Source organism: Haliaeetus albicilla, chromosome 10 (genome assembly GCF_947461875.1).
Source record: "Haliaeetus albicilla chromosome 10, bHalAlb1.1, whole genome shotgun sequence".
NCBI lineage: Eukaryota > Metazoa > Chordata > Aves > Accipitriformes > Accipitridae > Haliaeetus > Haliaeetus albicilla.
In genome coordinates, this window is record NC_091492.1 from 21513221 (window position 1) to 21526331 (window position 13111).

Below are 13111 nucleotides of genomic sequence, written 5' to 3' on the forward strand. Positions count from 1 at the left end.
CCTGGTCCAGGTGGCCCTGGGCAAGAGAAACCTGACCTGTACGAGGCAGGAGCAAGGCTCATTTCCAGAAGCAGAACCCAGGCCCTCTTGTCATGCTGCAGGAGGAACACACAACTTCATTCATCTTGATCGTTACAGAATTTACTGATAATCACCACCAGGATTAGAAGTGTCAGTAGAAAAATAAAATTTACAGAGTTTTCTATCATACAAAGATTTGTTCACGACAGCCACGGTCGCTAGCGAGATAGATAGGAAGTTGGGCGGTATCTAAATCAGCCCAGCACAGAGGAAGTTCGCACACAGAAAGCAGTGCCACGAGTCTCAGCTCAAGCAGGGACATTTCTCCAGGGCAGGCGGCTTCTCTGCAAGGTGTTTCCTTGACTGACACTCCTGGCTGGCCTCCCCAGCCAGGGGTTCACAACACTGCCCAGCCTGGGACACCTCAGCATTTACATTTTTGCAAGCTCTTTGCAGCTTTTGGCAAGTTTGGCTGAGCAAAGTCTACCGACGCTCACTGAAAACTGAAAGGATTCCTCTGCTCGCCTCACTCAGGATAAGGAACACAAAGGGAAGACCAAACCGATGCAGTGCGAGGGGAGGAAACTTCTGGCAGTGACCGATCTGGTGCATCAACTCAAGACTACTCCTCCTTCCCATTTGGATCCGGTTTTACCGGAGAGGGAGGTCAGGAAGGCAGCCAGGGGAGCGGAGGATGCTCTGCGAGTACCAAGGCGACACAAAGAACTTGTCCCCAGCGCTAATACCTGTCAAGACAAGTCAGCAGCTGATTGTTCACCTTTTATGCAAGAACTCCCTGAAAATTTTACAGCACCTGGGCACAGAAGCACCACCGGCTTCAATGACTCGACTTCCAAACAGTGGCCAAGCTGCCAACTCTTCAAGTGAAGCAGACCCCCCGCCTCAAAACAGACTTTGGGAGATCACAATGGGTAGAAAACAGGATGTTTTCAGTTCGTCCAGCACCAAGTGATTTTATTGAGCAATGTTTTTTCATTTGTTCTGAGCTCTTAACAGCCCGGATTTGTGTCCTGCATGCCCCAGCCCCATTACTGCAGAGGAGTCATCCTCGTGCCATAGCACGTGGCACACTGATAAAGTGCTTTCCCAGTTGCAATCAGCTTAGTCTTTGCTACTGAGGGGTAACTGGGGCAGGGGGAAAGGGGAGCACAGCAGGGTCCAGGACACTGGTTTCTAGCGTCACCTGAAAGGTAAGGCCAGACCTTCCCAGTCTAAAAGTCCCATGAGAGACTTTTAATCCATCCAGGAAAATGCAGGATAATTCACATGAATTAAACCAGGCACTCCTGACACACGCTGTGTATGCAGCCATTTGAAATAAGAAGTGGGAAGCGGGAAAGACATCTAGAGAGATCATTATTCCTGCTTTTTCACTGGGGGCAGAAGCAAAGAGGGAAGGAGCAGCCCAACCTTCCCCTGGGGAATGCCGCAGTAGAACACTGGCTCTCTATAAGCAGCACAGCACACGGGGCACTCCGAAGATCCAGGGTTTAGTACATGTTACACCGCTTGGACCTCACCCACCTAAGGAGAAAGATTCACATTAAAGTCCTTCCTAAAATGCTTTATTTCCCGAATTAACATGGGCTAAAATTTAGAGTAATCTCTGTAAGTAGCTCCTGTAAAACACCTCTCACCATCAGCTGTCAACAGACCACTCTGGAGTAGTTAGTACATAGAGAGAAATTCACTTTCATGATCAACTCAGTGCCCTGTTGAGGGTTGTTTCAGCACAGAGGACACGGGGTTCATGGTGGCTAACTGGCCTTACAAAACGTTGCAGGTACAAAAGGCGAGCTGGTTTGGAAACCAAATGAGTTCAGCAAAAACACAGATGGGACGTGTGTCCTGGGAGGCTGGACATAGGCAGGGCCTTCCCTTGGCAGCCCACACAAATGTCAGCTGGTAATAAACAAACAAGGACCTCAGCAAAGCCACAGGGCTGGCTACACTGCCCAGCCACATCCTTGGGATTCAACCTCAGCTTCCCCAAGAGCCCCAAAAGACCAAGCCCCCCAGAAAGCGCCCAGCTAAATACCCGAGAGCCCCGGCCGTGTGGCATGCCTCCAGGCAAAAGGGCAGGTATGAGTTAGTTAAAAGTCACTTAAAACAAACTAAAACAATTCATTAGGAAAGACCATACTGCCTGCCGGTAAGGGTTGGTTCGGGGTTGTGTTCACACAGCTTGTCCCTGATGGAGATGGGCATCACCCAGACTCCTCCCAGGACCTCACAGGCATCCCACCCACCGGCACACTGCGGGCTGGATGCCGAAAACACGGCGCGCTCCCCACCTCTGCACCCAGCAAGCCCCAAGTCACGACAACCCAGTGCCAGCTGTGCGGTTCTCACCAGCGCAGTCACCGAAGCAGCAGCATGCTGAATTTTATATAAGCTGGCCAGCGATGTTTACATATCAGTGAAGAAACCCAATTTCGCCACGCCAATGTAAACATGACCAGCAAGTAAAAGGAGAAGTTTAAAAATACGAGTCTCCTTCAGAGCCTGAGAAGCAACAGCACACACTCACACACGTGCCCTGGGATTTCTAGCATGGGCAGCAGGACGTAGCGCCCGTTCAGCTGTGCTTTGCCTCTCAGGCAGAAGGTACACAGTGCCAGAAGAGCTTTACCATAATAAAATTCACAAAAATAGAGATCCTTTTTATGCCGGTTATTTCCCCTGCTGCAGCATTCATAGTCACAGCTCTTGGTCGCAAATTTTCACTGTCATCTGTCTAAAATTATTTTTCCTTTTGCTGCTCCCAAATTCACTGTGACCAAGACATGGTATTAGGAAGTTGGGACTAGGAAGAAAACAAATTAAGTTTCTCATTTAAAAAAATCACATTAAAAGAGCTTCAGGTTCCCTGCAAACAAAGCAGCAAGAAGTCAAAGCATTAAGTGAGCTCCGAAGACATCACATCACTCTATAGTACTGTTTCTACCCCAGAACAGCCAGTGTCACATCTTAGTTACGTCCTGTTGCAAGAATTCATCACTGGTAAAAGGTATGTGGGCCTCCTCCTCTGGAAGCCCTTTTCCTATCCTCCAGAGAACTAAAGTTTCACTTGGCACTTAATGTTACCAAAAAGTAACAAAATTCACGATTTTTAGCTTAATTTCCTGCCATGCTGGAGGCAGGAGCAGGCCCTCACGTATCCTTTAACCAGTGGAGAAAGCACACACCGAGGCACGCCTCGAGTTGTGCTCCCTCATGGTTTGTTTCAGAGACGGCGCAGGCAGCAGCTCCTTTGCTCTTCCTTCGATTTGTGATCTCTAGCATCTGAAGAAGAGCTAGAGAGTGGCTAAAATCCGTAGAAACGAAACCACCACCACGCAGAATGTCTGGCCCACTCCAAAAATGAGGGCTTCAAAGGGAATCATTTTTTTCCCCGCAGCTCTGTAAACTCCAGCAATGGCAGCACCTGTGGAGAAGGGAAAAAGCCAAAACATGAATGCGTGACAGCGCACGTGAGACACATGCTGTTGTACCACAGGGATGAAGGGGGAAGTCTCAGAGGATGTGAGACTGGGGCAGAGAACACGGGGGTCTGTGAGAGAGGGCCCTGAACCCCTGTGCACCAGATGGCAGAAATGATTTACTGTGGCAAACCTCAGCCACTAACCAAGGCATGCTGGTGGCAATGTGTAAATTGGTGGTGAAACTCTGCTGAGGCCTCTAGAAGGTGTGGAGGTTGGGGCGGTTTTGGACATTCTCTCGCCACATGATCCTCTGCACCACAGCCCACAAGCCGCAAATATTACCCAGTTCTGGGCACAGACACCAAACCCGTAAGTGTTTTTTCTCCGAGTGCTCAGAAACCTGAAAGCCCACCTGGCTCTGCACCTGATGGGCACGTTTGGTACCCCTGACAAAGGGTTCGATAGGTGGGATAGTCCAACTGTCAAACGTGGGGCAAGGGGGGAAACATAGCCAAAACATTCATCTCCTCTCTACTCTGAGGAATGCCGCGGTTTGATGCGCTCCTGAAGGCAACCTCTGATCACTATGGAGCCACCCGCTCGGTATTTTCGAGCCTCTACCGTACTTGTTAGGATGCCGGCGGTAATGGGTCCCACGATGCCCATCAGCAGGAGGCTCACGGACATGAACCTGCCGTACTTGTGATGCCTGAGCGTGAAGAGCGCTAGCAAAGCTGCCGGGACGTGGAAGGAGAGGGAGGAGACGAGGGCCCACAGGAAGACGCCGTACCACATCTCTGCGGAGAGAAGGGCCGTCAGGCAGGCTCGGGGCCCGCAGGCCCCCAGCGAGGCCGGCGGAGGCGGTGGGACGGCCCCGCTCGGAGCAGGCCCCGCAGCGGGGGGGGTACCTGGGAAAGTGGAGAGCGGGCTGGAGTAGGTGGTGGTGCCATTTCCCACGCGAGGCACCAGGCGGAGGCTGAGGATCTGCTGCAGGAGCCCCCCGCCGCCGCCGCCCGGCTCACCGCTCTCCATCCCCTCACCGGCCCCGCCGCCGCCGCCGCCGCCGCCGCCATCGGCCGGCTCCTCTTCCGCCCGCCCCCTTCCGCCCGTCTCAGCCAATGGAAGGTGTCGCGCGGTGACAGGCAGGCCTTCCCGCCAACCGCCAACCGCCGCCCGCCAGGGAGCGTCGGGGCAGCCGGGCCCCGTCCCCACCCCCGCGCTGCCATGGGAACGGCTGCCGGCCGCAAAGAACGCTGGGAGCACCCTAGCAACGGAAGCCACCTTCCCTCGGCGCGCCATTGGCCGGGGTTGGAAGGGCGCTCTAGCCCGCTGGCTGCTCTCTCGTCGCTGCTCCCCGTGCTCGGCGCCGCCGGCTTGGAGGCGCAGCCACTTCCCACCCCGCCAGGGGGCGCTCGGGGCCGGCGGCGACGCTCTGGGCGGCGGCGGCGGGCGCGCGTGAGGAGGAGGCGGCCGCGGCGGCGGCGGCGGCGCCGGGCGTGAGGCGGCAGCGGCGGGGCCGGCACCATGTCGGGGTCGGAGGAGTACTCCTCGGCCGAGGACGAGGACTACGTGCCCTCAGGTGAGTGGCGGCGGGCCGGGGAGGAGGGGGGAGCGGTGGTGGTAGTGGCGGCGAACGTCCCGGTCCTCACCGGCTGTGCTTGCAGGTGCGGAGTACAGCGAGGACGACGTGAGCGAGCTGGTGCGGGAGGAGGCGGCGGACAGCCCGCGGCCGCCCCGCGGTAGGAGGAGCCCCCGCCGCCCCGCCAGCAGGTACGGCCGCGGGCGGAGCCGCCCCCGGTTCCGCACAGACGCGGTATCCCCTCTCTCGGGTGGGAGAATCCGCCTTGGCTCAGCCCGGCCCGGCTGGGAGCCGCCTCCGCCGTGCGCGTTCCGCCTGGGGCAGCCCTGAGGGCTTGAGAAACGAGAAACGTTCTTCTTCGTCTGGTTTAGCGTCAGAGGCAGAGATCCTCAGGCTTGCAAGACCCTCCCCAGGAGCTAGTTATTTTCCTTTTAGTAAGCCTTTTTAAGAGCAATGCACTTCTCGGTGGGAGAAAAAACCCATACATGTGCAGTTTCGTTAAGGTTGTTTCCTCTCCAGGCCAAGTTCTCCTCCCCTCGTGGTTCCTGCAGTACCCCAGAGTCTGTTATATACTTACAGATACACGGATGCACGTGCCAGTCCACTTCATGGGGACTGCCTGCTTCAGTCTCGCTGTGTTTTCTGAACAGCGTCATCTTTTAATTAAGTAGCTTCACCCCTAAGATTAGGGGGAACCTTTCAGGTAGAATGTCTTAGCGAGAATACAAAATACCGTGTTGTTTCACCAATGCTTACCGTTCAGCTCTGGAATAGTGTTGCAGCACCTCAGTATTTCTTTTTTTGTTTTGTTTGGCATCTGCTTCCAGGAAGAGGAAGAAAGGAGGTCTCTTGCTGGAGCCAGATGACAAAGAGGAAGAAAAGGCTCAGCAGAATGAAGAGGAGGAGGAGGAGGAAGTAGATAATGTAGAGCAGGTGGAAAGAAACAGAGAAGAAGAAGAAAAAAAGAAAGAGGATGCTCTTTGGGCCAGTTTCCTTAGTGATGTGGGACGGAAACCCAAAGCGGTGGCTGCCACACAAGTGATGCAAACTAAAAAGGTAATGGGGGCCTGGGCCTTCACCCAGGGAGTATGGGAAGGGCCTGAAGCTTTAGGGCACACAGCGCTGGTTCTAGCTGGTACCAGGTATCAGTCAGAGCTGGGAAGAGGCCTGGTTTACTCCTGCCCCATCTGTTTTGTAAGCCTGGAGCCCCACTGTGGAGCAAACTATAAGCTGCTGGTTTCCTTCCAGCTGCAGAGGTCTGTGATCTGGCAGTGTTGCTTTTGGAGCTGATTGTCAGCATCTCACAGTGTCCTACGGAGCCCTGTTGGCTTCTCCTTGTGGTCCTGGATTCTCCTTGTGACGTAGGAGCAGCACAATGAGCTTTGGTCTGAGTTGTAGTTGTGGGCACAGCTCTCCCCTGAGGCTTGTGCCTTCCCTGATGCTCAAAAAAAAAAAGGGGGGAGACTGTGTGTGTGTGTGCGAGTAGGGAAACAGAAGAGACCTGTGCTGACATCTCTGTGCCTTGCCTTTCATCCTTGTACAGTGAGGGGGGTCTGGAAGAGGCTGCATGTTGGGATGGAGATTGTAAGAAGAATGAATCTAGCTTTCTCTAGTTTCCTTTATAAGCCCCATTAACATGCTCTTGCTCTCTGTCTGCAGAGGTTTTCTGTAGAGAGAATTCTGTGCATATTCCCCTATTTAAAAAGATTTGGTTCTTAATAAAACCAAATGCATGTATTTGCTTTGCCAAAGCCTTTCATGCTGAAGGTGGTAAAAGGGAAGAAGGTACCAAAACTGACCCTCTCTTGCTAGAATTGGGTTTTGGTTTGTTTGGTTTGGGTTTTTTTTTTTTTTTTTGAGCGGTCAGCCAAAAAAGTATTTTGTGACAAAAGTCTGGATGCTTGACTCAGTGCTGCCTGACAAGTTCTTCTCGCTGTATGAAGCTTCCTTCTACAACTGTTGGAAGGTTGCAGAACAAGTGTAGTTGTGTAATCTTTGCTTGCAACTTTTTGAAGAAGAGTCCTTTCATCTGAACTCTCCTGCTTCTCTCCACCTCAATAGTTACTGGCCGAACAGCTGAGATGGTTGCAGGTAGAATTAGAGAGAAGGAGAGAGGAAAAGTTCTTTTCTGAGCAATTCTACTTTTATGAGTGGATTGCTAAAACATGATTGGTGTCTGAAAGTTCTTCCATAGCCTAGAATAATTTATGGAGAGATGCAGTTCTCTTTGTGGTCTTCTTAATTTGGACTGAAGTTGTCTGCTTGAAGATCTCTCTGGTGTGTGGTTGATTTAGAGCCAGAATTTTGGGTTTTGTTTTGATTATTTATAGGGTCTGAGTTTTTTTATGTATGCTGTTAAAAGCTGTAGTTGTCACTGGGTAAATTAACAGGCATTGTTGACAAATTGCTTAATAAAGATATTCCCCTCTCAAAATAGAGAGACGTTATTGACAAGTAACTTAATATTGTCAGGGTTCTCTGTGAAGGTCGGCCTTGCTTCTCCTGCTGATGGGTTGTGTTCTTCTATATTCTTGACTAAAAATAAACCTGTTTCTGTGTAATCTACTCTGGTAGCTTTACCACCTGGCAGTGTGTAGTTTGGGAGAACTGAGTCTTCAGGCTTTTGCTTACTTTCTGAACCACAGCAGTGTATGCTTGCTCATTCCTACGCTTAATTACAATTTCACTTCTTGGTTTGGGTCTGTTTTGATCCTTGAGCTCCAATGAGAGCCTGAAACCAAAGTGGGGAACTTTCTTCTGGTGGCAGGGGCGTTTGTTTCTTTTTTCTTGTCTGTGGGTGACTTGCTTTGACCAGCCAGCCTAAATTGCAGTGCTACCTGAGGTCTGTGTTGGGTCTTTGGCCCCTTGGAGTGATAATTTTGCTTGGCTCCACAAATGCATTGTTTTGCTTTCTCCTTCGTATATTTTGTAGGGTGAAGAAGAGAAGAGTGGGAACAAGCTTCAGGAGAAACCAAAAGAGTCTGAGAAGCCAAAAGATTCAGGAAAAGTGACAATCACCAAAGTGTTCGATTTCGCTGGTGAGGAAGTCAGGTAAGCTGGCACATGTAATGTGTCTACTGCGGGCTGAGAGCAACCTGGGTGCTGCTCTTCTGTGGGCAGGCTGGAGATCTGCTGTGAAGCATGGTGTATCTTCTCCTTTTTCCTTTACACTTTTTTTTATCATGAGCACATAGAAACCTCAAGGAAAATGAGGCCAAGATTTTTCTGCCTGAGGGCTGCAGAGTATCCTTATATGCAGACCTCGGTCTTTACTCAACTTCAAAATATGCCTGTAAATTCACTTAGGCTTCCCCATCTGGACAGTGTTTAAAATGGTTGGCAAAGCTTCCCGGTGGCACTGCCACTGTGAATGTTGAGACAAGGAGAGAACCGGCTATGGCCCCACAGGGATGATGGTAATGCATTTTATTCCTTCAGTCTAGTCCAAGCCCTGTGCTGGGGGCAGGATATTTGCTGGCACTTTCCCTGGTGATGTTCACAATCTACTACAAAGATCTGCAGACAGTAAGAGGTCTTTTGCTGAATGGACTAATAGCTGAGTGCTTTTATCTCTGAAACAGCTGCGGCAAAGGTGATGGGCTAGGTAAAATCATCCTTTAGGCTGAATTTGGCTTCCAAGAGGCCTCTCAGGGTGGGCTGCAAAAAGGAGCAGGCATTTTATAAATGTGTAAGACCAGAACTGAGGGGCCTGGGTGAACCCACTTGAAATCTGAATGCACTGTGACCTTGTGTTTCTTACCATGGTGTATTTTTTTTTTATACGTAGCTGTAAACCTTGTTTTGTCAGATGAGAATTTCGCCTCTATTTTGTGTGACAGCAGAGGGCAGCAGTTCCCAGCAATAACACCCACGCTGCCTCAATCTGGAGGAGGAAGCAGAGAGCAGGGGCTTCCGCTGCCCTTGCTTTTCCTGTCGGCACTGCTGCCTGAGCTGTTTGAAAAATCTGAGGAGAGCCATGAGTCATAGTAGCGACTTCCCTATTTCCCTGCACAATCCAGGCTGTAGGAATACCCTTCATTCACTGGAGAAATGGCAAAGAACTGTACAACTGCAGCTTTTCTGAGAGAGAGTATCTGTCATACCCTTTCTACAAAGGAAAGGCTAAGTCTTTCCTGTGGATGGGTAAAAATCTGTAGCAGAATTACAGACAGAAATTTTGTCTTCTGATGATGCACACTCTCCTTCTCAGCAGCCAGCTTGTTTGTCCCCAGTTTTCCCGTACTTTTTCTGGTTCAAATGTGATGTCCTTCCCGCCAGGTGAGAATAGCTGAAGCTATAGGATTGCAGGGCTGTTGTACAAAAGCCTTCTTGGGTTCTGACATATCATCAGATGGCATACGGCAGAACCGCATTCGTGGTGCTTTGGGGTTCAATGAAATCAGCGTGCAATCTTATTTGGAGTCTGGGCATGTCCATCTGTGTGTTGTAGGTGAGTGTCATGTCCTAACATGAGCATAGAAGTGTATCACTTAAAGGAGGGGGTTGATTTACAGGGAAAATTGCCTTGTAGGCTTACTTCAGACCATGAGTCTTCCACTTGTGGAAAGGAAGTTTTTTGTGCAATTTTTTGTGAATTATAGGACCCTTTAAAGTAGGAAGCTAATAAAAGCATCTGCTTTGAAGCTTCTTGTTTACCTATGAAAAGAAGCCCCAGATAATTATGATTTAAGCATAGAATTACCCAGGTGTTGTTCTGATTCTGGCATTCTAGATTTTCTGTGGTGATTACAGATTAGCTTTAGCAGTGCTGCTCTTGCTTTTATTGATAATATTAGTCGGAGGGGTCAGGGAAATTTTCACTGTCCTTCAAAAAGTGGCTTGCCTTATGTGAACAGAACTTGTCCAGGGCTCCTAAGATGCCAAGTTTGTGCTTTTGGCATCAGTATCTTATCTGTATTTTTTTAATAGCTATAGCTAAGTTAGATAAAGGCTTATTTTTTGCACCAGTTGTTTTTCTAGTGTCCTTTGTACTGCTCAGTACTGATGTTTCCTTTGGGGAACTGCAAAGGAATCAATACAAGTTTCTACTAATTTTTGATCAAATAGGCAAAAGCTGGAGCCTGGGTAACAGTGAGACTGTAATCCTGCAAACCACCAAGGCTAATGTATTTTTTGTTTACAGCAGCCATTGTATCAACGGATTGCAGAGCCAGCAATGGAAAGTTTGCACTGAGGTCTGGAGGACTGTTTTCTGCTGATACCAGAGTTACAACATGCTACTTTCTTTAGCTCCTTGAGAAAATCCTTCAATGTTTTTTGCCCCCTTGATTTTTGTGATATTCAAAGCTGAGGTTTTTGTGTTGTTTGCTACATCTTGCATCTCTAAATGCATTGTTAGCTATGGGTAGGATATAAGGAGTTATCACTGCTTACAGCTACTGGTCCTTTCCTGCAACAGCAGTAGGTGAGGACCAGAGGGCTGCTTTTTCTTTAGACTAGCAGGAGGTTGTTTTTGCACAACCCTAACGTCTGCAAATGCTCTGAATACCAAATGCTGACTTCCTTGCCTGGGGAAGCAGCTGGCAAATTGTTGGTTACAAAGGACAACACACGGTAGTTGTGTGTGTGCGCGTGTTTCAGGACTGAAAGAACTGGAATGAGAGAGCTGTCTCTGTTGCTTTCCTTTCTAAATGGTTTGAGGCTACTTTTAAGTGTTGCTCTTTTGAAAGCTTGAGAAGAATTTAGATCAGTATTTAAGCACTGATAGATTCAGGGCACAAATTTCCACAGTCTGCTCGCTGAAGCTCTTGACAGAAGATCATTTAGCCCTGATCTCACATTGCAGAACAATTTGTTTTCTTCTGTAAGAAGATGGTATAATCTCTCGTGCATGGTTGGAGTAGCAGAAGTCTCTTGAAAGAGATCTCCAGCTACAGGGCTATACTAGAACAGTGAAAGACCTTCCTCTTTAAGCTGCCAACTCCCTTATAGGTTATTGTTGCCCTTAATGTCCATTTTGATTAGTCTGTGCTTGTATCAGTTGCTAATACTGAACTTCAGGTTCAGAGAATTACAAATTGCCAATTACCAAGTATTAAATTTAATGGCTTTTAATTTTATAAAATACATAATTTAGTATTACCTTGTAAAAGCAAAGCTGTTGAATCCTGGAACTAGAAACAATCTTTAATTGATTTCTGTGTTTTCCAGTTGTGACTCTTCTGTCTGCTTTTCATTCCTCCCTGGTGTTAAATAGACCAGGAGCAGCAGGTGACTGTCACCCAAATGGCTGTAATTGTGGGCAGTGGGAGCAATTTGCAAAGGCAGTTCAGCATCTAAATGGAAGTTCAAGTCTCAGTGGCAGAGGAGATTGAAGTTCCTTTTAAGCCTCTGGTTTCTAAACTTGCCTCATGATGCAGGATTGTCGTGGTTTAACCCCAGCCAGCAACTAAGCACCACGCAGCCGCTCACTCACTCCCCCCCCATCCAGTGGGATGGGGGAGAAAATCAGGAAAAGAAGTAAAACTCCTGGGTTGAGATAAGAACGATTTAATAGAACAGAAAAGAAGAGACTAATAATGATAATGATAACACGAATAAAATGACAACAGTAGTAATAAAAGGATTGAAATGTACAAATGATGCGCAGGGCAATTGCTCACCACCCGCCGACCGACACCCAGCCAGTCCCCGAGCAGTGATTCCCTGCCCCCCACCTCCCAGTTCCTAAACTAGATGGGACGTCCCATGGTATGGAATACACTGTTGGCCAGTTTGGGTCAGGTGCCCTGGCTGGGCATGAGAAGCTGAAAAATCCTTGACTATAGTCTAAACACTACTGAGCAACAACTGAAAACATCAGTGTTATCAACATTCTTCACATACTGAACTCAAAACATAGCACTGTACCAGCTACTAGGAAGACAGTTAACTACATCCCAGCTGAAACCAGGACAAGGATGTGTGGTTGCATTAATAGGGAATCGCATCCCTGTTGCCAGGGTTTATCTGTTGCAAAATGTAATTGCTGTATGATGAGGCTTGTTTTCTCTTTGGCACTCCAAGCTACTTTGGCCGCTGGCTTTCTTTACACCGCTGCTGTGCTCAGTGTATCAAAATGGTTCTTCTGTGCTTCTTCCATGAAAGTCAACTCTGTTCATCCAGGACTGCAGCAGAATGCAGCTCACTTACACGGAGCTGGCCCAACCCCGTGGTGTCAATCACAATGTAACAACTTGTGAGGGAAGAGCAAAGTCGGGTCATTGAATGCTAGCAGGAATAGGTTTTAGTTTGAAACATCTTCTGTGTACCTTCATTCGGTTTGTGGGAGGCAAAATGAAGTCGAGAGCAGCGATGGTGTCTGGCTTGGGTGCTAATTCAGGAATGGGAGGCCTGTGTTTGACACCCTGCTTTGTTCATACATTGCAAATTCCAAGTAAAGGATTCAAAACTCGAAGCTTTATATTTCTGTGCATATGTGCTTTGTTCATGTGGTTTAAATCTAAAGCTTTACAGGCCAAGGTTGTTGTTCTGGTGGGAATGCTTTCCTGGTTCCTGGGAATGCAACTGCAGAGTTGCCATGCTGTACTGATAGTGTTGTGTTGTGCTGGCAAAACTGTGGCTCGTGCTGCTTCAGTGACCCTCAGCCACTTCCCCGTGTGTGTGAATAAAGCAGCCAAGCCAAAGCAAAGCTGTAGTAGGACTCTACTCTCCATCTGTCACTGGGGAGAGCCCTGGTCTTTTCCTGATATCTGGCAAGGTGTTCCTGTCACAGCTCCCTTTACTTTCCTACAAGGCTGTCTTTTCCAGGAGTGTCAGTCTGGGATCCAGAAAGACTCCCAGCAAGCTGGGCAATGGCCTCAGACCTCTGCACTGTGGTCCCTTCCTGCCCAGTCCTCACTGCTGATAGGTGGCAAATAGCTAACTTCTTAGAGGCAATTGCTCCTGACCTCTGGAGAACTTGCAGATCAGATTTTGCATTAACTCTTGAGCTTTTTTCTTGAGATTCTTCACTGTGCTTGCATACTCTGAATCTGTTTCTTTCAGCCCTCTTGTGTGTCTGGCAGGTGTTCCTGTGATGTAAGTAATTCTTGGCTTCTTGCCA

General features: G+C 48.9%; 2 protein-coding genes across 3 annotated transcripts in view; one reads left to right on the top strand and one right to left on the bottom strand.

Annotated features, from left to right (window-relative positions):
- Window positions 1-127: 127 nt before the first annotated feature.
- Window positions 128-4546, bottom strand: TMEM170A (transmembrane protein 170A). Its single transcript, XM_069793775.1, has 3 exons — window positions 4376-4546; window positions 4094-4264; window positions 128-3469 (listed from the first exon to the last, which is right to left on the bottom strand). Exons 1-3 carry the CDS (start codon window positions 4497-4499, stop codon window positions 3339-3341), a joined length of 426 nt encoding a protein of 141 aa, XP_069649876.1. The 5' UTR covers window positions 4500-4546; the 3' UTR covers window positions 128-3338.
- A 341-nt stretch (window positions 4547-4887) lies between these two features.
- Window positions 4888-13111, top strand: part of CFDP1 (craniofacial development protein 1) — a 67631-nt gene continuing 59407 nt past the window's right edge. For both annotated transcript variants that reach the window (XM_069793784.1, XM_069793785.1), the window contains exons 1-4: window positions 4888-5046; window positions 5132-5237; window positions 5874-6102; window positions 7979-8097. In XM_069793784.1, the coding sequence (XP_069649885.1) occupies window positions 4992-5046; window positions 5132-5237; window positions 5874-6102; window positions 7979-8097 (509 nt within the window). In that variant the 5' untranslated portion in view covers window positions 4888-4991. The remainder of the gene's footprint in view (window positions 5047-5131; window positions 5238-5873; window positions 6103-7978; window positions 8098-13111) is intronic.

Bases quoted from the DNA above. Each gene is read 5' to 3' on its own strand.
- TMEM170A (XM_069793775.1), bottom strand. From the start codon at position 4,499: ATGGAGAGCGGTGAGCCGGGCGGCGGCGGCGGGGGGCTCCTGCAGCAG. The intron at 4,265-4,375 runs GTACCCCCCCCG...TTCTCTCCGCAG, and splicing joins CCCGCTCTCCACTTTCCCAG to AGATGTGGTACGGCGTCTTC. The intron at 3,470-4,093 runs GTACGGTAGAGG...CCTTCTCCACAG, and splicing joins TACCGCCGGCATCCTAACAA to GTGCTGCCATTGCTGGAGTT.